This window comes from Rissa tridactyla, chromosome 1, assembly GCF_028500815.1.
Source record: "Rissa tridactyla isolate bRisTri1 chromosome 1, bRisTri1.patW.cur.20221130, whole genome shotgun sequence".
Lineage (NCBI taxonomy): Eukaryota > Metazoa > Chordata > Aves > Charadriiformes > Laridae > Rissa > Rissa tridactyla.
The window spans coordinates 20,525,556-20,549,473 of record NC_071466.1 but is presented as its reverse complement, the minus strand read 5'-3'; the positions used below and the strand labels follow the sequence as shown (position 1 = coordinate 20,549,473).

General features: G+C 36.5%; 1 protein-coding gene across 4 annotated transcripts in view; it reads right to left on the bottom strand.

Moving 5' to 3' along the window:
• ATM (ATM serine/threonine kinase) overlaps positions 1-23,918 on the bottom strand; it is a 75,890-nt gene that overhangs the window by 34,536 nt on the left and 17,436 nt on the right. For all 4 annotated transcript variants that reach the window (XM_054195584.1, XM_054195607.1, XM_054195592.1 and 1 more), the window contains exons 13-33: positions 22,187-22,412; positions 20,820-20,951; positions 19,945-20,070; positions 19,734-19,823; positions 18,485-18,656; positions 17,100-17,299; positions 16,481-16,563; positions 16,217-16,372; positions 15,672-15,747; positions 15,405-15,535; positions 13,948-14,068; positions 13,303-13,479; positions 12,383-12,552; positions 11,830-12,076; positions 11,189-11,307; positions 9,758-9,884; positions 8,416-8,615; positions 6,154-6,328; positions 4,029-4,193; positions 3,618-3,750; positions 1,080-1,175 (exon numbers count right to left, since the gene is read on the bottom strand). In XM_054195584.1, coding sequence (XP_054051559.1) covers positions 1,080-1,175; positions 3,618-3,750; positions 4,029-4,193; positions 6,154-6,328; positions 8,416-8,615; positions 9,758-9,884; positions 11,189-11,307; positions 11,830-12,076; positions 12,383-12,552; positions 13,303-13,479; positions 13,948-14,068; positions 15,405-15,535; positions 15,672-15,747; positions 16,217-16,372; positions 16,481-16,563; positions 17,100-17,299; positions 18,485-18,656; positions 19,734-19,823; positions 19,945-20,070; positions 20,820-20,951; positions 22,187-22,412 — 3,122 coding nt within the window. The remainder of the gene's footprint in view (positions 1-1,079; positions 1,176-3,617; positions 3,751-4,028; positions 4,194-6,153; positions 6,329-8,415; positions 8,616-9,757; positions 9,885-11,188; positions 11,308-11,829; positions 12,077-12,382; positions 12,553-13,302; positions 13,480-13,947; positions 14,069-15,404; positions 15,536-15,671; positions 15,748-16,216; positions 16,373-16,480; positions 16,564-17,099; positions 17,300-18,484; positions 18,657-19,733; positions 19,824-19,944; positions 20,071-20,819; positions 20,952-22,186; positions 22,413-23,918) is intronic.

The window sequence follows — 23,918 nt, the reverse complement described above, 5'->3', positions numbered from 1 at the left end:
AAAGGTCAGAACCACAGCCACTAAGAAACGCTCATTTGCATTCCCTAAGGGTACGATAAACACAAACAGTGGCCTGCGGGCACAAACAGTGGCCTGTAAACTCAGTAGAAATTAAACTACATTTTAGATAAAAGGATGTATCAATGTGTTCCTCATTCGCTTTCCAGAAAAAATATTTTATAAAAAACACATGACTACATACAAGAAACAAAAGAACAAAATGGACCTTGAAAATAGTTTTAATAAAAGGATGTTAATGTTTGTCAGAAAGAACCCCAAATCTATTTCCCTGCTCTTTCCTTCATACTGGGCACATGTGTTTCAATTTTCTGCAATGTTGTTTTAACCACCAGAGCAAATAAAGAACAGACTGAGATATACAGGTTGTGTTTTGAACTAAATTTAACAAATTATCTACGGAAACACAATGCAGAAAAGGATGAAACTTAAAGCTTGCAGAGGTGCTGAAGGAGGTATCATACTGAAGTCAATGTGAGCTTCAATTGGTCAGTGTTTGTAATTATTAGTCTTTTAGACGAAAAATATATTAAGGCAAATGTGCTCATTACTCATGTTTCTGTCTAGTTTAGACAGCTGATTTCAGTAAACATCACCTTCACGGAGTTACTCCCCATTTGGGGAAGAGAAGATCTGGATTTTAGCTTTGGATCAAACATTAATCAGGCGCTCAATGTAAATGGCGAGAATAATTTTAATAATACAGAAGAGGCTTTAAGATGGAGAACAAATATTTTAATTTCCACTAAGGCATACCTTTCAAATTTTCAGATAAGTTCTCTTTGATTTTTCTTACTATTTTGCAACCTAATAAAGTGATGCATGTAACAGCAGATGACTCTAAAGAAGAGACCAGGGTCTAAACTGATGACAAGTTATTAGCCAAAGCCGTAAAATACAGTGACTGAAAAGAAGATGTATCCCTCATTTTAACATTCCTGATGGCTCCCTCTGGCAGGAAATGCAAAATAGCAGTGGGAAGTAACACTGAGCATGGCAAAGGTTCCGACCTGGGGTTTGCAATGACAGCCCCAGGACGCCTGTGGGACTAATTAACTTACCCAGCACTGCTTTTTCACCTCTGCGGTTAACTGCCATCTTGGACAGCTGCAGTAAGCTCACCACCAACTTCACTACTACAGAATCTTCAGGCTTTTCTGTCATTCAGAAAGAAAAAAAAACAACCCAAAATGTCATTGTGTATTTGTAATGTGAAGACATTAGAAGAAAATACTGCTTTAGTAATGTGAACATGCATTATTAACGTTAAAGCAAGCTGGTACTAAACAGTACATTAAAAATGTATTCATTTTTCTTATTCATCAAGTCTTGAAAAAATGTCTATCCATTTGACCATGCCAAAGAATCCCCAAAACTAGAATACACTGTTACTATTTTCAGTGTTTTGATGTAGAAATTATAATTAAATACATGAAATATTAGCATAAGTTAGTGTAAGAATGTTATTTAAAACAGTGTAATCGTACTATGTGACTCCAATGACAGCACTTAATCTAATATCATCGTGCTGTTCTAAACTGGAATCCAAGGAATATCTAAACATAAGGTTTTCTACCAGGAATTCCACAGAATTTGACTAGCTTTCAGTTGCCTAATTAACTTTGCCAAATTATAAACTTTTGAGATGGATATTTCCTTACATATTTGATGCCTGCCTGAGGTCTTTTTTTTAAATAAACATTCCAAACAAAACTGTTTTGTCATTTCCAGAAACAAGGTCTAGGAAAAAATATGATGACTTACCAATGTAAAAAAATAAAAGCAGTATTTTCTTTAAAAAAAAATATCCTGCTGCCCTGCTGACTGGGATGGAAACCTGGAATCAGGCTTTATGTTTGTTGACATTTTATAAAAATGAATACGCATGCGGCCAAACTGCAGTAGTTATTTCTTAATGTTATCTTTCAGAATACAGTTTTATAGTATGCTAAAAATATTTATCAGTAACTGATTTTTTACTTCTTTTTAAAACCTACCATAACACTACTAATAAAGTTATCTCTAAGTGCTTAATAGACTTCTAGTATAAGGCAAAATCAAGGCAACAGGCCCATCAAGCTTGCTCGCCTGCCTCCAACAGAGCAAGAGTATTTCCTCTCAGGCTTCGCCAGTCAGCAGATCGGGGATTTCTGAGCAGAGCTTCATACCTAATGATCTCCGTGAGGTATGTCTAACTCCTTTTAAAGTCCACTATGCTTCTGATCTCCACAGCAAGAGGCAGTACGTTCCATGCTGTATATATTTTCTTTGAAAAAAATATGTGGTTTCTCTTGTACAACTGCTGCCAGATAATTTAATCTGTTCTTGTGCTGTTATAAAAGTGGTAAGTGCTCCCTACTCAGCTTCCTCATACCATTCATCAGTTCATACACCTCTCCGTATTCCTATTCAATCTCTTTTCCAGGCTCCCAAGGCTCTTCTCTGATGAAAGCTGTTCCACACAAGTTTGTTGCCCTTTTACTAACTCTCTTTTCAAGCAGAATTTTGAGACTAAAATTGTAAATGATATTCGAGATGTGGAGACATAATGCACTTACACCATGGCCTTACGCCAGACTACTATTCTTCCCCAAATTTTACTTTGTACTTATTTACAATGAATTACATCAGCTATTTTTATCTTCCAGCCATGCACACAAGCTGATGAAGACTTCACATAGAGGAGAAAAGTGAAATGGCACAAGCATCTGAAAACCAAAATAGGAAGGAACTGGGTCTGGACTGAGGGCTGAAACAGAATGCTGGAATGTGGCAAGGTTCAACTAAACTAAATCCTACCGTTTTAAAACTTCTGTGAGCTTTACTTTCTAACATGTTAAGTCATTAATAAAATATAGCGTCATTACATTTAAAAGATTTAGGGAGATTCATATACAAGAAAACTCATTACGCAGCCATAAAGCAACATACTCATATGTTATCCTGGACATTACGGAATCACGGAATCACGGAATCTTCAGAGTTGGAAGGGACCTCTAGAGATCATATAGTCCAACTCCCCTGCTAGAGCAGGATTAAGCTAAAGCACATCCCTCAGGGCTGCATCCAGGCGGGTCTTGAAAATCTCCAGAGAAGGGGATTCCACAACCTCCCTGGGCAGCCTGTTCCAGTGCTCTGTCACCCTCATTGTGAAGAAGTTTTTCCGTGTATTTGAACGGAACTTCCTATGTTCTAGCTTGTGCCCATTGCCCCTTGTCCTGTCGCTGGGAACCATTGAAAAGAGCCTGGCTCCGTCCTCCTTAAACCCACCCTTTAGATACTTGTAAACATTAATCAGGTCCCCCCAATTCACATTCACAATCACAAGTGCCCCATGCCAAAAGCTAGAAGGGCATTTTATCCTCTCTGCCATATAACACCTCATATAATATTTATAATACACTCTGATAAAGATACTTCATATTTTGCTTAAATAATAAATGCAATTCTGCTCTGCATGTGAAATTATAATAAGGTTACATTGTTAAACATACAAAAAACAAGACACAAAATAAAACATCCAGTGTCAAATTAGTTACATCGCTACACACCTAAAACCAGATACAAAAGAAATAAAATACATAATCAGAGGTCAGTACCCTGGAAATTTTTCAGGAGATCCTTCATCTGATCTTTGTATTGTTCCAATTGTTTGCGTAAATCATACAGTCCTTCAAGTCGTGTTAAGGGCAGTGAATCACAAACACCAACTGAGAGAAAGTGATTAATTTCCTGCAAAACAACACTTTGTATTAAGCACACACAGCATACAAATAAAGGCTTCAAGTAAAGAAGCGGCTCTCAGCAGTCCACAATGTGGATATTAATAGAAGCAAAATAAGAATGGAGGCCTACAAATATCTCAGTGTCTGAAACTGTCAATAAAAAGAATCCACATGCCTAATTTAAAGCTTTCTCAACTATACCTATCGCTAGAAAATTGTTTTTCTTTTTAAAGTTTACGTTACACAAACCACTATGTCATGAGATAGATTTTAAAATATAATTACCTCCAAAAGAGAATATGGTCCTTCACTGTATTTTATTTTCTGCTGAGCTGCTCGCAAATCTTTAAAAGCAGGATATTCAGGAAAAGGATCTAAGCATTTGATTGCATGATTCAGATTTTCATTATCCTTGTTATCTATCACCAGATACTTCAACAAGCCTAGGACCTGAACATAAAAAGTAAATGAAAACCAAAAAATACAGATAAACATTTTTAAGCCTTATTTCTTATTCAGGTTATAAAGTTTGTATTTCTCCAAGTCCCACTAAATTGAGACCTGAATAAAAAAAAAAATGGTAAGATAACTTATTTAGAGTGTTAAAAATTATAAAATGTTTAGAGATGGGAAAATCACAGCTATATTCTGAAATGGTGAGGTGTTTTTGATACTCCCCCTCCCAAACAGACTTTCAAGCTTTTCTTATCACAGGCTGCAGTTTGATCCTGTCTTTTGATGAAGCTGATTTCAAATACTGGTCAATACAATCACTAGAATATTGATTTAGCAACACAGCGCGCACAAGCAGTCCTTTTGATGATATTAGAACTTCACTAATCTTACTAACTAAAGTGTCAGTAATTTGAAATCTGGACAAATGTCTAAATATCATAATTTACTGCCCAAATCACTGACCTCTGGCAGAATTTGTTTTATAACAGTTCTACTACTTGAATAAATGTTTGCTAAAGGGGTACCATACTTGCTTTGCAAAAAAGCTGCTTTTACTCTTTACTTACAAATTAATGCAATTGGGATATTCGATCCAGGCAGTTTTGAGGGGTCTACAATCTAAATGATGAGGTTTTTATTTGGAGACTTTTATTTACCTGAAAATTATTAACTAGTCTCCATTCAATGCTGAAAGAAAAATAAAAAGAAGAAACTGAGAAGTGACCACTAGAGGAAGGACTTCCCTGCAGGAGTATGATTTGAGAAGGTTTCATATTGGATATCATTTCCAATTCAGAGAAATTTTTGCCCTCCCCACAGTTTCTGCCCAGGGATGCCCTGACATGTTGCCTTTGCAGTTAGTTGTGCATGTGCAACTGTTTGCATAGACATACTATAAATCTGATCATGATCATTAAGCTAAGAAGATTGCCAGGTTATTTCAGCTGAATCAGCAAAGATGAAGACAACGTAGGGCTACATTGCAAACATGAAGGTGCACAGGGTACTGTGGGATCAGATTAAGCCAGAAGGCAGCCATGAGGACTGAAATGCAACAGGCATACTCTTCTCACCTTTGGCTACTAATTATAAGTCTCTGAATCTAAGTATATTTCCACCCCCAGCAGAATGCACGTACAAATCATTACCAAACAGAAAAGGCGGCTTATAACACAACAGAAACAGCTTCATTTCCCTTTTAAGGCCTATGTGCTAGATTTACTTTTAGTGACAATTTGTTAAGTTTAAGTACATAGCTGAACAACCGAAATCTGTTCTTTGCATGTATTTCCTCTTTGTCTTCTAGACACCTTCTCCTTCCAAAGGTCTTCACCGTATTTCCTGTGAAAACATCCACAGAGCTTTCTAGGTAACTGCTTGGCTGCTCGATGTGCTTGTACTGATTAGCTTGCCATCACCTGCCATTTTAGCAATGCCTATGGTCTCTCTCTCTTTCCTTTAGTGTTATCACTGATTCAGTGTCTTTACTCAACTACAGTAACAATTCTTCTTCAACTTACCCTGAAAGTTTTAAACCTCTTTCAAATTTGGCTGAAAAAGGAGCAGATTCAAAGCAGACATAAAAGACATTCCAACAGCATTAAAGCTCTTTAAGAAATATGATTTTTTTTTATAGGCTGAGTAAATAGAGAATTAGAAAGTAAGTGATACAGTAATCTCAGCAATTATGACAAAATACATCTCAATCACTGTTTAAAGCTGTAGGAATGAAATATGTAACAGAGTATTTGTCCAACTAGAAGTACCAAAAGTAAAGACACTTTTATTTAAAAAAAATAAACTATTACATCCCAAATAATATTTTTTATAGAAATCTCTAAACCACAGAAAAAAGGAATTAAAATTGAATGTGAGTATAGATACAGCTTTAACTAAACAGCAAACATGAACTAAAAAGCTCAGAGATACAGAATAAGCAGCAACTCAAAACTACCTGTTCCTGAATCTCAGGCTGGTCCACAGCAAGAGGTATTAGGGTTCCTACAATAACATGAAGGTGGCTCTCTAGAGCATCATTGCAACACGTAATCGCTGTGTGGCAAACATGATGAAGAAGATCACAACAGAGTGAAAAGCTGCGCATGGATATGTCTCTGATAATAACAGGTCTGTCACAGGAAACAAAAAAGTGAAATTAAAGAAATACGAATTGTCATTGTCTCAAGTATTAATCTATTACACAACAGGGAAGAATAGGGGAAAAAGGGAAATGTAAATAAACTTTATAGGAGGAATTGCTTCTAAACTTTAAAATTTATCAACTCAAATCAGCTGTAAGGATTTAGCTCAGGAAACATATGAGAATGAAAACACACAGAATTTGACTGATTCTTTTAAAAAATGGAGTAAAAAGCTTAGAGGAAAATATATTCCAAAAAGAAAAAAAAAAAACAAAACCAACCCAAAAAGGCTTTTAGATTATTATTTGCCAGAACACTGTTGACAGAAACGGAGGAAAGTGGAAAAAATGTTCTCTGAACTCTCCTCTCTCTGACATAACCATTAGTTTAAAAAAATATAAAAAAAATTTAGGCTACAGAGGACACCTGGGGATTATCTAGTCCAGCTTCTGCCTGAAGCAGGGTCAGCTTCAAAGTCAGATCAGGTTCTCAGGGTTTCATTGAGCTGAATTCTGACATATTCCTTTGACGGAGAATCAACAGCCTCTCTGAGCAACCTGCTCCAGTATTTAACTATTCTCACTGCGAAAAACTTTTCCCTTATGTTCAACCAGAATTTCCCATATTGCAACTTGGTGGGTGCTACCTCTTGTCCTGTCACTGTGCACTTCTAGGAAAAATCTGGCTTTACCTTCTCTACAAGGTATCTTCCCATCCAGAAACTGGAGAACAGAAATTAGATCAGTTTGACTTATCCCCCTGGGGGGTCTTCCACTCAACTCATCCCACGTCCTGGCTGGGGTGGCTCCACACTGGATGCAGTGGTCCTACTGGAGCTTCATAAGACTCAGAAGGGAATGACTACTTCCCTCAACTTCGGGGTTGTCTTTGTTCAACTTCACAATGTACCTGTTCTCCCGCTCCTACAACTAGATGAGGTCCCTCTGAAAGGCAGCCTTGCCCTCCAGTGCATCAACTGCCCCCGTCCCAGTTCAGTATTGATCACAATAATAAGTCTCATAATAAGGCCATTTAACATAAAATCCACACCCCTCTTCAATATTTCAGGGCATGGAATGCTCCCAACAAGCAAAGCAATCAATTTGCACTTAAATTCAATGACAAATTACTTGATACTTAAATTCAAGTATCTAAAGGGTGGGTTTAAGGAGGATGGTGCCAGACTCTTTTCAATGGTTCCCAGTGACAGGACAAGGGGCAACGGGCACAAGGTGGAACATAGGAAGTTCCGTTCAAATACACGGAAAAACTTCTTTACAGTGAGGGTGACAGAGCACTGGAACAGGCTGCCCAGGGAGGGTGTGGAGTCCCCTTCTCTGGAGATTTTCAAGACCCGCCTGGATGCAGTCCTGAGTACTGTGCTCTGGGCAATCCTGCTCTAGCAGGGGAGTTGGACTAGATGATCTCTAGAGGTCCCTTCCAACTCTGAAGATTCTGTGATTCTGTGACATTCAGGTGAATAACTTTCTTGGAAATCCAAAGCTAAACTTCAAGTAAGAAAATATCTCTAGTCCTTATGAAAGATAAGAATCTATTTAAATCTTAAGCCTGAAGTACCAGTTTACTCCCTCTGAAGACAAGCTAAGACAACATGTACTGATTCTCACTCATTTTGTTGGCTACTTACTGGTGAGAAAGTGAATGTCAACACTCTTTATTAACTCTATAAGCGCATTTTATTTGGCATGTGCTTACTTTACCTTAACTTCACAATTTGGCTTTACTCCCACATCCTTTAAATTCCCAAACACCCTTTCTGTCATCAAAATCTCCCAACGCTTCTTATGTCTACAATTTGATAGCCTATTATAGATACAAAATTCTGCTGTATAGCGAACATTTAAATAGAAGGAGAGCACAACACATTCCAAATTTTAGTAAGAGTTCTAAATTTAAATTCCAAAATTATCAAAGAAAGGCAATTTAATTTTTTCTTTCAGCAAATTTCAATTATTTCTACAAATGAATTAACATCTACTAATGATACTGAAATGTATGGCTACAAGAACAACGGAGCACAGACAGGAGGAACAAGATATAATTATTGTATTTACCTGCTATTGATGTGGTGAATCAGGGTGTAAATTACATCTCTGAGGACAAAAGCCCATGCTCCTCCTAAACCATCTTTTATCTCTTTAAGTAACAGACTAACGAATAAGTGATAAATTATAAGAACTCTGTGTTTCTTGTAAATGTTGTTTGCATCTGATGCATGCTTACAAAGGGCTAGAAGGATTTTCTGGAATGAATCCTAAAAATGAACAAACTGTGAGTAAAAAACTAATTCATAATGCCAATACAGAAATGCTTTATATATAGAAAAAACTTAAGCGATAGATATATATTTTTTTTTCTGAAGGACACGGACAAAAAGGCTTTATTATTTTTACCCGTTTAAACAAACAAAAGACCTGTATAGAAACCAATTCTCCAAGGAGGACTATAAGCCCCATACCTCCTAATTTTCTTTTTTATTTTTTTTTCCTCCCACATGAGAAAGGCTATGCACATTTTTCAGAAAACCAAACATTTATGGCAGTTTTCACCAACAGAAGAAACATCAAATAAAAACCATTATGTTCATATGTATAAAATGCATTATTTCATAGAATATCTCAATGCAGACTGTAACTGTTAAAACTGTAAACTTAAAAAAACCTAATTATCTTAAAATATTAGGCAGGTTGTGTTACATTCTAAACAATTTATTTCACTGGCTGGCAATATTAACTTTTACACTCAAAAGATTTCGACAAACATGGTCCAGAAAAAGGTTTTTTTCTTATTTTTAGATTGTTTATGGATAGGCAAAGTAAGTTGTTGACAAAAAATGCAATAAAATAGCAAAAGCTTTGAAAATATATGTTTCTAAGGAATGCAAGCCAGTAATATGTTTATGATTTATTGCAAGGGTTGCATAATTTTATAAGCCTTCATATTTGCCTTTAGAAACTGAAAATCAAATGTCTAAAAATTGATCACAGACTATAACATTTCACACTGTCAGTAGGGGAAGCAAACTTTAATATCTTAATCATAGATAGTTTTTAGACGAAACTGTCCAAATGTTATTATTTTTAGGATATTCTTCAGAAAGAAATAAATTGCATCTAAATTGTGTCAGATTTACCCAACCTTTAAATTAATTCTATTTATACATTATTTTATATGCATTATATAATGCTTGCAATAGTTCAAGCACATAATTTTTGTAAGGTTACTGTGTCCCTGAACTTAGGACTTCTCCTGTTTTAGAAGGTAAACAAAAGAACAGACAGGTTTCTAAGGTTGTATTTTTTCCTCATATATACACGACGAAAATGTCCAATTAAACCAAAATGTACCCATTAAAGAAATTTTATATTATACAGAAAATCATCATTACATACTTACAGGGCTTTTAGAAAGAACTGCTACAAGACTTTTTAATTTGCTTTTATGACAGTTGCTAATATAGTCTAAGGTTGCCTTAATCACATAAGATGGAAAATGAGGAGGATTAGGAGCAGGATCCAGTTCCCTAAATGAATAGAAGAGAGATATTTTTTTTCCTTCCCAAAAATCAAACCCCATGTATTAAATAAAACAAGTCTCATTGAATAAACAAGTAACTCCTAGGAAATCTTTCCTGCTTTCATCAAGTAAGAAGCACCAAAAGCAGAGTGACATATATCTTATTTTTAGCTGTCTGTTCTCCCTCTATGGTAGCTTTCTAAGTTGTACTTTCTTACTATTCTTTTATTATTTTTTGAAACACCATGTTGCTAAAAACCCACACATTTGTCTCATCTAAGGTACTTTGTAAGAAAATCTAATTGTAAGTCATGAATAAAGCTTCTGTATTTTTGTACTTATGAGAACATTTGTTTGAGAAAAAAGTAATTGTGAATATCCCCATTATAAAAAAAGTCACCTTTTCTGGGACCTCAAAAAGAAAAGAAATGCATCATGATAGTAATAAACCAGCAGCATTAAGTTTCATCACTCTTATTCTTACCATCCCCCTTCTTAGAAAGGAAAACTTTGGTTACAAGCAGACACCACAGTCTGTTAATAAACTCACTGAAACGAACTTATAAAGTTCTGAAATCCTCAGCCATTTAACTTTTGGCAGGTTTTCACAGAAATGCTTTGGTTTCTTTCAACTTTGTATTTCTAGAATAAAAATACCTTCTTCAATAACTTGAGAAAGTGTAATGTTTTCCAAATAGTTTGTATCTAAACACAGAAATCTGGCAAATTATTTCCAGATATAATCGTGCAAATAGTGATATATTTAGGACAACACCAAAGATTGAAAAGCTCATAAAAATGAAGGTATTTATGGCATTAGAATATTGATATTAATTAGGAATTCATTTATTTGCCATTGCTTAAGCAACCTCCTTACCGAAGGCAGGAGCTGCCATTACAAAAACTGTTAAGAAACAGTTCAATTCTCAGTGACTTCTAAATATTTAAAGACCTTTAGAAGAATCACTTTAATTTAGACATTAAAACCTGATCAATTTTACAGAGAGGGCAGTCCATCCAAGTTTGAACTAATCTAAATTAGCATCGCCATAGTCCAGCTCACCCATGTACAACAGCATTCTCTTGCCCGCTCGTTCGTTCTTTCTGTAACTGCAGTATTATAGAGGTTCTCCTCACTGATACTGGGGAATAACTACATGAGAAAGCACGCCTGTGACACATCATTACCAATGACACCAAAATCCTTTAATTTTCAACTCCCATCCACCTCTTCTTATGCCTGAAGAGCACATTTTAATGCACAATATTATACAAATACACTCAGCATTAAGAAAACCTACAAACACGTACCTTACGTATTTACTTGGATGAGCTGCTGCTTCTGCTGTGGTATCAGGTAGTTCATGAAAGGTCATCAACAGTTCAACCACAATCTCCGGTAAATTATTATGAGATAAATTGTCAATTTGCTAGAAGAAGAAAAATAATGTTTTAATAAGAAAAAGATATTTTAGCTAAAATAATTTAACATTTCGTTTCCTTCTGAGAAAATCCATTTTTTCAAACTTACTTTACAGTACCTGGAAAAAAAAAATTATGTTTAATTTTACTACAAGTTCTGAATACAGAGTCTGCCTCTGGGGAAAGATGGCTCCTCATAAAGCATTAACAAAATATTGTAAGAGGAAAACAAGGATGACTTAAACAGATGTATGACAGGGAAACACAGGGCTGTATAATGAATAGTAAAAAAAAATTTTTATCACATCCTGAAAAAAATTATATTTCAGGTCATCAACTGTCTGCCTAAAAGGTTCTAATTAAACAGCTACTTGAAAACCCTGGGATAAAATTTGTCTAGTTTGGCTTTATTAAAATAATAATTTTGTATCTAAAGACTTGAACTGTGTACACTTTTACAGAATATATAGAAGTTTCTTTCACGTCTATTAAATGCCATAGAACTCAATTTACACATTTAAAACAGCTACCTGTTTTCCTAAGCAGTTTTCATCCTTAAGCATGTCGTAGACTTTAGAAGCCGTATCTCTTTGCTCTGCTACTTCACTCTTTCCGTGGCTTTGATAGGCAAAATATGGGAGGATGTTCACAAGTATCTTTGGAAAACAGTCTGCTAGAACCTGCCTCCAGTCTTTTTCAATCTTGTTGGCAAGTGATTTCACATCTTCAAATTGACTTCTAATCACCAGGTGTGGAACCAAAACTTTATAACAAGACCTACATGTAGTAAATAAATTTCCAGAACGTCCTTGAATTTTATTTTTTTTTTAAATCTCAAGCATAATATAGCAAATGCCATTCCTCTACTGTATAACTAAACTTGTAATTATTTACTTAGCTACCACTATACAAAACATCTTACCAGCATAAATATAATACACAAGACACTTGGAATACATTTTAAAAGCTCCCAAAATGTTATCTTACAACAAAATCCTGATGCATTACTACACTTGGGAATTCGAAGCCCTGTATCATAATTGTAAACAAATCTAAATAAACGCTTTCATATGGCAAACATACCTGTAGAATTCCTCAAGGCTAGTATAGTTCAGAAGAACATAAGGAAAAGCAGACAGGCTATATCCACTGTCATTTATTTTCAGCCACTCCATCACCAAATAGTCTAAATGTGATGTCATGAAGTCTTCTATACTTTTATAGCCAAAAATGTCAGATATTTTTTTCAAAACCTGTGCATGAAATAAGATCGCAGAAATAGCATGCAGAGTACATGATACTACAGCAAACTGACAAACTACAGCTCCACGTCCATCTATCCCCCAGCCTTTTAACGAACATCTGTATAACTCAGCTGCTATTTCGCAGAAGCAATTTTTTTTATTATTTGTATTGCCGTATCTCGAAAGAGTGCAATCAAGGAACTACAAGTACTCGGTATGAGGTGGTACGCAAAGAAAGGACAGCCAGTACACATTTTGTGGGGTGGAGACTGTGTGCAAAAACAAGAGGCAACGAATAGAAAGGAAGGATAAAAAGACTGTTGGCATGAAAGGTTGCAGTATAAACAGCAATTTTAGTACGCCCTTCTAAAATAAAAGTCCACAAGACACATACCATCTTCCAACACTTTGCATTTATTTTACATAGTTTCCACATTGGGAAACTCATTTTACTTCCACTGGGTAGAAAGATTTTTTAAAATGAGATCTGCAATCTTCAACGTATAAAAATCTATTTGTATTTCAGATCAGTGCTTTTAACATACAAGATTTACCACTGAAATTGCCTTTTATGATGTCATTATTTCTCTGTAGGTCGTTAAATATAACTACCAATTCATTCAGATGTTTAAGTCCCACATCAGTCATGCTCTTACAAAATCTAACAACTTTCAATACTGACAAAAGCATTTCGTACCGTTCCAATTTTAACCTAACCTTAATTTATAACCCAAATATAAAATGGAATTTTATACTTGCCTTTTTCACAAGCTGAGGATCTAATCCATTCTCTTTCACAGACTGGCAAATAGCAAACAGAGCTTGCTTTTCACAAACCGGACTGCAGCACAGAACCATGGTTATAAGCATCAGCAAAACCGCTTTTCCATTACACTGTTTGTCCAAAAGATCTTCAGGACTTGCATCATCCCTGACCTTCAATAAGAAATAATGCAGAACTCGTACAAGTATTCTGCTAAAGCAATCTCCTAATTAATAAATGAGCATAAATAATTTAAAATTAAGGACACTATATATTACATAAACACATAATTTGAATTTACATTGCCTCTTATTCACCGTTTATATGTTGTCTACAATATCAAGGCTCCATTTTTCTTTGATTCCTAAGCGTTACCATACTGAAACCCACAACAACAAATGGTATGATACAGAAGAGCAGCTGGCAACATACAGTGAAAAAGTTTACAAACTTCTAACGTGGGCAAAACAGTGGCTGACAAGATGTGTAAGGAACTTCCGAACTACCACCTTGGTTCACCGCCTCAGATTATCAGAAGTCCAGAAGAATTAATGTTCTCAGAAAATTAAACATGATCATTTTAAAAGTCATCTTATTCATAAAATGAAAACCAGGCAAAACTAATGACTAGATGTTGGTACCAGATTTCTCATTCCTTCCTGAACCCTGAGATAAACGTTCTCAAAAGCCTTTTGCTGGAGCTTCAAGGGAAGAGGTTTTGACATTCCAGAAGAATCTCTCTTTTTCACATCCTGAAACAAACTTCAAAAAAAAAAGGTAAGATAATTATTAGCATAACATTCAGTCTACAAAATTACTGCATATTGTGCATACCAAACAATGTGATTCTGATCTTCTGAGTATCATTATTTTCTTCCTAACTTTCTTGTACAGCAGTCTTTCCTTCCTCTCCCTCAAACGTTATCAATAACACTAAGAGAATCTGTTGGTCTGAAATGGCAGAGAATAGCCTGAAAACATAAAAGTTTCCCAACCTCTGCCAGTGCAGGAAGCCAAACTTCAGTTTTCCGTCATACTGGAACATTTCATGTCATGAAGTACTTTGAGAACATATTTATTGAACAGATGTATATGTAAAAAAGAGTTTCTCAAAGAATTTATTTTTTGTAGATAAAGGCTCAACCCACTTTACTCTTTGTAACAAAAATGGGACCATCGCATTTCTAAGTGATTATTAGCAGATACCTAAGAAAGATCACCTTATGCTTGCCTTGTATACGTAATTCCTTGAATGTATTATAATATTTGACCACAGGTGACCTAGTCAGATCATACGTTAGAAGCGGTGACCATATTTAATATCCTTCAATGATTTCCTCTTTCGTGAATGTATTGCTTTTTGAATCCCTGTAAACCTCCAGCCAGTTGAAGAAAGTAGGATAATACTCAGGATAACTGAATGTTGTAAGAAGTAAACCCTATTTTCTTAGAATCCTGAACCTGTTAGCTTTGCTTGATGTCCCCTACTCTTTAAACTGGAAAAGACTGCCAATCTTCACTTTGGTCAGTTCCAGATTTTGTAGAGTTATGTTATACCTTCTGTAATTCAACTCTTTTTGTGCTGAAGGGCTCCAGTTTATGCAATGAATAGTTGTACATAAAGCATTTCATACTTTCCAACATCCCTCCCCTACTCCTATTCCAGCTCAATTACGTCCTTTTTGATGCATGGAGAAAGAACGATACACAGTATTCAAAACACAAGATCCTTTGAAAAAGTTTTCATGCTACACAATGAACCTAAACTATTTCTAGAGGATAAACAACTACTTCCTGTTCAAGTTTTGCATAATAAATTTAGTGCAAAATTTGCTATCATGTATAGTTTTTGATATCTATCTCTCTCTCTCTCTCTCTCTATATATATATGTATCTCTCTATCTCACATCACAGAATAATTGAAACACAGGCAAAGTTTGAACACCTTAACCAAAGTAACTCCATAGGCTTTTCTATTCTGTTAAGATTAAGGCCTCAGAAGTACTGAAAAGGGCAGCTATACAGTAGCAGAAGTAACACCCAGTTAAGTGAAATTAAGCATTATTCTTATAAACAGAAAAAAGATCTACATTATCACCTGGTAATCGACTTTGCAGCAAGAATGCGAACTTGATGGTGACTATCTGCGAGAAAATGCGGGAAAGTATCACTCACAGGTAGATCTTCATTTTTCACTTTAAGGATCGCCCACTTGCAATCAGGATCAGCCTGAAGAAAATTAATATTGTGGTTTAAAATATACAGAAGATACTGATGTACGCAAAAGATCTTTAGATACAGTATTAAGTACTCATTTTAAGTATATACTTAACATTCTAATGGATGTCAAAAGATCTGGGATTACCTCAAGCAGGGCTTTCATGCAGTTTAAAAGGGCCACTCTTACTGGTGCTGTGCATTTCCCTCCTTGAGCTAAATGCCTAAAATAAGGAAGATTCGAATAAAGGAAAAAGTTGCCAACAATTTTGAGAAAAAAGCCTAACTAGTTAGCTTCTGCTGCTCACAGTTCATTCTTTTGTTTGGGAGGATTTGACGTTTTTATTGGTAATCTAAAATTCCAAACAATATTAGTCTTTGGTTGCTGAAGTTATCACTTTTTGTAATTACTGATGCAATTCAGAGTATAATCAGTCTCTGTTAACATATAACAGTGTAGCACTTATTGTTCTAATACTATCTTACAGACCATATGATTCTTTGCTTCATAGAATCATAGAATTGTCTAGGTCGGAAAGGACATGACACAGAAAATCTGGGAAGTTAAATGCTGGATAAAGATATCATAGGATACCAATAACAAGACACAAACAGCACTACAGTCTTCACACTGACAGCAAAGTTAAAAATGTTATGCCCAACAGACTTCTGCGTTAAACACACAAAACATACCAAAAGGCTTCAACAACTGTCAAAAATTGTCCTCGAGCATCCCTTGTCTCTTCAGCATGTGGATTGGACTGGGCCAACCCTATTGCTATTGGAAGCAAATTATTTAGAATTACTTTACAAACTTCTTGATCTCGACGGTACAAAGAACACACATCACTGTGAAAGAAATAAAGAGAAAATATCTTGAAACATTAAAGAGCCCCCAAATCCTCTAGCTGTTGAACTAAAAGAGCTCCAATACATGCCGAACAGTTTCTCTCTTACGGAAGAGGCTTAAGAAGCATGTGAATATCGTCTTCAGGCAAGAGGTGTTCTTCAGTAGGGAGCTCCTTCAAAAGGACCAAGTACTGGCAAATAAACAAAAAAAAGAACCAAAATGGAAAATAATGCTTAAGAAAATAAGTAGACAAAAAGAAAAACTACAAAACACTTTCAGTAACTCTGACATAAAATCATGCAGCAAGGACACCTATCATCAGCTCTTACATGTTAGACTGATCGTCTTTTCATGCAAAGACTGTCACACAGTAATATGGCTCATGAAATTTTTAGTTTTGGCAGTCAAAAACATTCCCTTTGTAAACTAAAAACACAGATCCTATTCTACTACAGCTATTTAACCTATTCTAGCTATTTAACAAGTAATTAATGATAAAGGCAAGATGTTTATACTTCTCAACTCTCTATTTTCTGTCTTACAAATTCTAACTGCTCTTTCCCCTGACCACAGCACACTTCAAAACACTAAAAGTAGCCATTTTAACGTCTTCTCAGGGGACCGATAACAAGTGAAAGATTAAGAATATACGATTGACAAGAATATACAGATTTAAAAACAGTACAAATACAGAGATGGGGCTGCTTGAAAAAAGCTGACACTCACCATGTGCAGATGCAATGGCTTAGCACCATCAAAGACACTGCCATCAGTAAGCATTAACAGCTTCCTCCGTATATCAGAGGCTCGGAAGCTCACTGTCTGAATTTGGACTGTAGTTACACAAATACACAAGAACCTCAGAATTTCAAGGAGAAGTAAATCCTGCTTTGTCAACTGTTCTTCAGCTAATGGGCTCAAAGCACCTGAAAATAAGATCTTCATGTAAGAAATGCTTCTCCGAGGACAATAAAGAAGTTGATAACATTTTAGGTATTCACAAAACTAATTTAAGTTCTCAGAACAGACAGAGTACTAGCAACTTTATTTGTTATTGAGCAGTTACTGTATCAGTAACAGTTTCTTGAGCGTTTCCGACTTCTACGAAGGCCCTCTCTAGAACAGAGGCTTTTAATTTTTTGTGCCCATACATACGGCTGATTTCTCCATCAAGGTTACAATGAACTCAGTGGAATCATCTGTAGCTGTGTTCTTTTGTGATGTTAACTATAACTTAGGATGTATTTTAAACCATGGATTCAAAGCTTCCCCAACAGTGAAATGATGACAATTACTACTATATTAATATCCTCACTGAATTGTCAATTATAACCTAAGTGAAACAGTTACAAATGTCATTTTCCTGTCACACGTAGAACTCTTGTAACTTTCTGCAGTTGCAAACTTTATTTATTAGAATTACTTATCAGATGGTTGGAGAAGATACTTCTTAAGACACTTACTCAATACGACGGGGAAAACAGACTAGCTGCTGTTAGTGGCATTAATGTAACACCCTGATTTACTTCTCATTCAATAATAAACAGAAGACATAGCCCTGATTAAAAACTGAGATACACACCACTTTAAGAAAGAATTTAAAACAAAAGAGAACATCAGTACTTGTAGCTCCTAACAAGAAAAAACAGACAGACTCATTCTCCTGTTCCTCTGCAGGTCCAGAGATCTAAGAAAGGTGACCTTGTCAAGAATTACTGATCAGGAAAAGGAGAAAAGTTAAATAGTACCACTTTCAAGAAAATGAAGCAGAGTCTGTAACGACAGACACTGGTATCCTACAGACACACTTTCTAGTCTCCTCTTTGCCAAAACTTCTGCCTGACTTCGAACAAGTTAGCTACCTTCTCTGCTTGCATTTTACTATTCACAAAATAAAAAATAAACTTCTTTCCAAATGAGCTAGAACACTTCATTAACATCTTTAAAACACTAATGAGGTACAGAAGAATTATTATTGTTTAGAAAGTACTTGGTTCAACCATTATCTGCTTCAACTATTAATAAAGCAGTGCAATTTTTTATTTTGCAAACAAAGACCAATCTGTAAAAACAAGCTTTTACAAATAGTTTTGGACAGAGAGAAGACTAACCTGTTACATTTTGCATCTCACTGGATTCGTTTGTATCACTGATGTCAGTCACTGAATGATCATCAAATAGATCATCAGACACCTGGTTATCTGCTTCCATTATACTCTCCTCAGGGTCATTCCCCATTAGATCCGCTTCTCCCAGTTCAGCTGTTTTTCCAGTAAATGTCATCTGACAAAAACACCACATCCTTTTAAAGCTGGCTTTTAAGGACAGGAGAAACACCACAGGCATAACACAAGCAAAGACACCACAGTTTCCCAGTGAACTGGAACGGATGAAGACAAAAAGGGCTACATTGAATTGATGACTTTCATCCTTTGCAATAAATGTCTTTTACACAGGTGAGTGGTTTGATGTGAACTATTCTCTTTAGGACACAAGCTTCCTAAGGCAGATACCAGTCTCCTTGTTTTAGATGCTGCCAAGGACATTTGTGAGTCTTGTAGAGAATTGTTTTTCAAATACTGTCCTGGTTTGAGGCAAAACAGAACCAATTCTCTACAAGACTCATGAACTTCTCACTATACTTCATAATTACAGAAAAATGAAAGGAAGGCATATGACCTTTTTAAGGGCACACTAATTACTACTTTCCCCACCAGATGACAAGTTAACAGAAGGTAAGACTCTCAGCTTCTCCTCACCTAAAAAAAACAAAGGATTTTTTCCCCACCTAGGCCTGACTACAGAACAATGTGCCAAAAAGAGAGGCTTTAAGACTTGTGCTAAACACAGTGGTGTGCCACCTTATCACTTTTGTCAGTGAGAAAGTTATTTACAGTTAGAAGATTTAATATCTAGATAATAAATACCTTTAAAGTGTTTTAAGGCACATAGGTCCATCAAACTACAAAATAAAAAGAAGCTTTAAAAACTTTACAAGTGCATTAAAGATACATGTCATGTGTTAAAGAAATTCCTTCTGTGGCATAAAATCTCTGTATACTTTTACTCTAATATAGTATTAAAAAAATTTCAAAAAATAACATAATTTGGTTTTTAATGTGAGCTGGCATGCTAACCTTGATCAACTGTTATCCATTTACTCTCATTTTTCTCCTACACCTGTGTTCAAGTGCTAAACAGAAATGTTTCCAGTTAGGAATTCTCTACAAAACTCAATATATTTTGATTTATTTTTTCAATAATAAGTATGTCATTTGGTTTGCCTCCATATTATTATACTGTAAAAATATTCCTCTAATTGAAGAGCATTGCATTTAGACGCAGACAGAATGTACTTACCAGATTTTTACAAATATCTACAAGATCATTCATAAATTTTGATGTTAACAAATGCAGGAATATATTAGACAGCATCTTATTAGCACTGTTCTGTAAGAAAGCAAGATGTACAGATAGGTTAATTCGTTTTTTTCAGGTACTGTATGTATGATATTCAACTTTGTGATCTCATTAATGAAGACAGAAATATAAACTACTTTATAAACTTTACCTTGGTACAATTGCATAAACATTTTGTACACTGCATTATCAAAGTCCTCAGTGAGTTGATCTGGGCATCTTCATTTAGTTTGTTTTTAGACTGCGAAATGCCTTCTCCAGCATAATGAATGAGAGACTAGTAAAAATACAGCACAGTTAAAACACCTCAATCAAATTCATTTATACATTGGCACATACACGGCACACACACAGACACAAAAGGACAGGATTCTCATTCATACTCATTCACACATTCTCATTCATACAGCTTTGACATTTATAGCATGCATTAGTGAGTTTGGACTTCTTTTCTTTGATTTTTATTTCACTCATTCTGATCCAGAATCTACAAAAAGATGGCCTAGACCTGCCTGAAAGATTGTTATTTTCATCACAAAAGAAAAATACAACATCTGTCCATAATGTGTAAGTTTTGTGTTTCCATATTTAATCAAGAAACTGCCTCGGATAGTAGTAGCAGTAGTAGTAGTAGTAATAACACTCGTAGCCATCAAATGATCTTAGGAAATTCTTGCATGAAAGAGCTATAAACGAAAGCACTCGTTATCCTTTAAGTAGTCCTTTGTCCACATGTCCACGATATTTTCTTTTTTTTAAAGGGGTGACTCAGAAATGTATCAATATTCAGAATAATCTTCACACAAAACTGATGTGTTGGTGTACTGACAGAATTCTAGTGAGTCTTCTCTTTCAGCAGCAGTAACATATTTAAACCTCTCTCAACTGCCTTTTTTTAAGCAGAAACCAGTAGAAATGCTCTGAAAATGTGTCACGATATGTGTCAAAATATGGATAGAAAAAAATATATTTTATATTTAATGGTTTATTTCATTTTTAATAGCTCCCAAACACATTGCTGCTTACCTTAGCAGTCTGGAACAACTTTGATTTACAGGCATCCTCTTCTTTAAATATACCAGTGTAGCAATAGCAACCAAGAACACCAATCAAGAGACCGACACATCGGACAAGGTGTTCTGCAGCAACCACCTTAGACTAAATCAAATACACAGTATAAATACCAGTGGCTTATTGTTAAACCTTTTCACCAAAATACAGAATTCTTCGAAGTCTTTTTTAAACACTTTTATATACAGATTTCACCAAAATTAATGAAGATTTGCATCCTAGTGTTTTGCACTACAGTTGCTTCAGCTCCCTAACGTGTCCTTTTGGCTCTCCATGTTATTATTCTCTCCATGTCCCATTGCCCTTACGCTTTCTTCCTTCACAATACTTTGAATTCTCCCTCTCCTTTAGATTCCACCATAGCAATACTTAGACAACACTCTGGTCCAACCTCTTGCTCCCAAGCAGAGTCAGCTCTAAGGTCAGAACAGGTTACTCAAGGTTTGACCCAGTGAAAACCTCCAAGGATGAAGAGTGCACAACCTCTCAGGCAGGGCAACCTGGGCCACTGCCTGAGTGTCCTCACGTAGATAAAACTCTCCTTGTATCCAGTGGGAACTTCTCTTGACTCTGTTTCTCATCTTCCTGCAACACACCACTGTGGAGAGCCTGGCTCTGTCTTCCAGACAAGTTTATAGGCACTGGCAGGCTCCCTTAAAGCCTGTTAGTCCCTCCAAAGCCACCTCTGCTCCAGGCTGAACAAGCCCAGTTTCCTCTGTGTCTCCTCACAGGTCAAGTGCTGGAGCCCCCGCCATCTCAGTGAATGCACTAAATGTTTGTCTTGTACTGGGAGGCCCAAAACTGGATGCAGTATTTCAGATGCCATCTAAAGGCATTGCGTAGAAGACGACTATCAGTTCCCTTGAGCACTGGCTGTGCTCATTAATACAGCCTGTATTTGCAGCTTTCTTTACAATTACTCCTTTACACAGCTGTCTCTTTTTACAAAACCAAACTATTTGAGACCTCTATGCCCAAGGCTATCTTGGCTGAAAACTGGCAAGAGCTTAAAGCGTTACAGGGGCATAGAAGTTGAAACCAACATCACAAAAAGCAGGGTAAAGTGGTTTATGTGGCAACTTCGCACATACTTCCATTTCTACACAGCTTCTACTATTCCCACATATTTATGAAAACGATGGATATTTTGCCAAGATGTAAAGAAATAGAGACTTCTCTATTTTGTATTAATGAATATCGCTTCTAAAATACTTGCGGGTCATTTTTAGCAGCAAAAGGAATGAAAAATCTATGTATTTTGCCTTGAAAATATATTGCTTGGGAGCACAAACATAAGGATGTAACAGTAATTTCTAACTTACCTTAGGAGTATAGCTGCTTATAAGCTTTTCTGACATTGCTAAAAGACAGTACTCCAGTGTTTCCCTAAGATTTTGGTTGATGGCAAGTCTTGAACCAGTTGCATTTTTATCTGCAACATTTACTGCAAAGTTTGTGAAAATATCCATTTCATCAAATGTTGTCTGCAGATACAGCTCTTCAACATCAGAAAAATTGTTTTCTTCTTTCCCTTGCAAGTGTTGCACACTTGAAGAAGAGACATCATTTTTACTTTAGCAGCCAGTATACGACTTACAAGTCTTTAAAACTGTTATTTAAATGCAAGAATTAAACAATAGCAAAATAAAATACTATCTCTATTATCTAAATTATCTATAGATATCTATAAAATATCAACAAACAGGAAGAGCTGGAAGCCACCACGATGCTAGAAAGCTACGACCTAGTTGCCATTACTGAAACTGGGTGGGACGAATCCCATGACTGGAGTGTGGCTATGCATGGCTACAGGCCGTTCAAAAGGGACAGGCGAGGAAGAAGGGGTGGAGGCATTGCCGTCTACATCAAGAAATGGATAGTGTGAAGAGCTGTCTCTGAAGAACAGCCAGCAGGTTGAAAGCTTGTGGGTAAGAATTAGAAACCGAGGCAACAAAGGGAGCCGTTTGGTTGGTGTCTACTACAGGGTGCCCAATCAAGGGGAGCCTATTGATGAAGCCTTCGTACTCCAGCTACAGGAGGCATCGCGCTTGCAGGCTCTCTCCTGCTGGGGGCCTTCAGCCACCCCAACATCTGGTGGAAAAGCATCATGGGAAGCTGTAGGCAATCCAGGAGACTCCTGGAGTGCACTGAGAATAACTTCTTAAGCCAGGTAATAGACAGCCCCACCAGAGAGGATGTGATACTGGATCTGCTGGTCACCAACACAAGTGAGCTAATCGGTGACATCAAGATTGGAGGCAGCCTGGGCTGCACTAATCATGCACTGGTGGAGTTCACAGTCCTGAGGGACATGGGTCAGGCAAAGAGTAAAGTCAGGATTCTGAATTTTAGGAAAGCAAAATTCTAGCTCTTCAAGGAGTTAGTCAATAGGACCCCCTGGGAAACTGCCCTCAGGGACAAAGGAGCAGAACAGAGCTGGCAGATCTTGAAGGATGCTTTCCATAGAGCGCAACAGCTCTTGGTCCCAAGGTGTAAGAAATCAGGAAAGTAAGGGAAGAGACTGACATGGCTGACCTGTGAACTGGTGGTCAAACTAAAAGGCAAGAAGGAAATACACAGGCAGTGGCAGCAGGGACAGGTATCATGGGAAGACTACAGGAATGCTGCCCATTTGTGTAGGGATGGGGTCAGGAAGGCCAAGGCACAGCTGGAGCTGAACTTGCAAGGGCTGGCAAGAATAACAAGAAGGGCTTCTACAGGTACGTCCACCAGAAAAGGAAGGTCAAAGAAAACATATTTCCCCTGATGAGCAAGACTGGCAAACTGGTAACAATGGACGAGGAGAAGGCTGAGGCACTCAACAACTTTTCTGCCTCAGTCTTCACTGGCAACCTCTCTTCCCACACCTCTGGAGTGGATGGATGGCAAGCCAGGGACTGCGGTAGCAAAGTCCTTCCCACTGTAAGAGAAGATCGGGTTCATGACCACCTGAGAAACCTGAAGATTCAGAAGTCCATGGGACCTGACAAGATGCATGCCAGAGTCCTGAGGGAACTGGCTGATGTAGTTGCCAAGCAACCCTCCATGAGATTT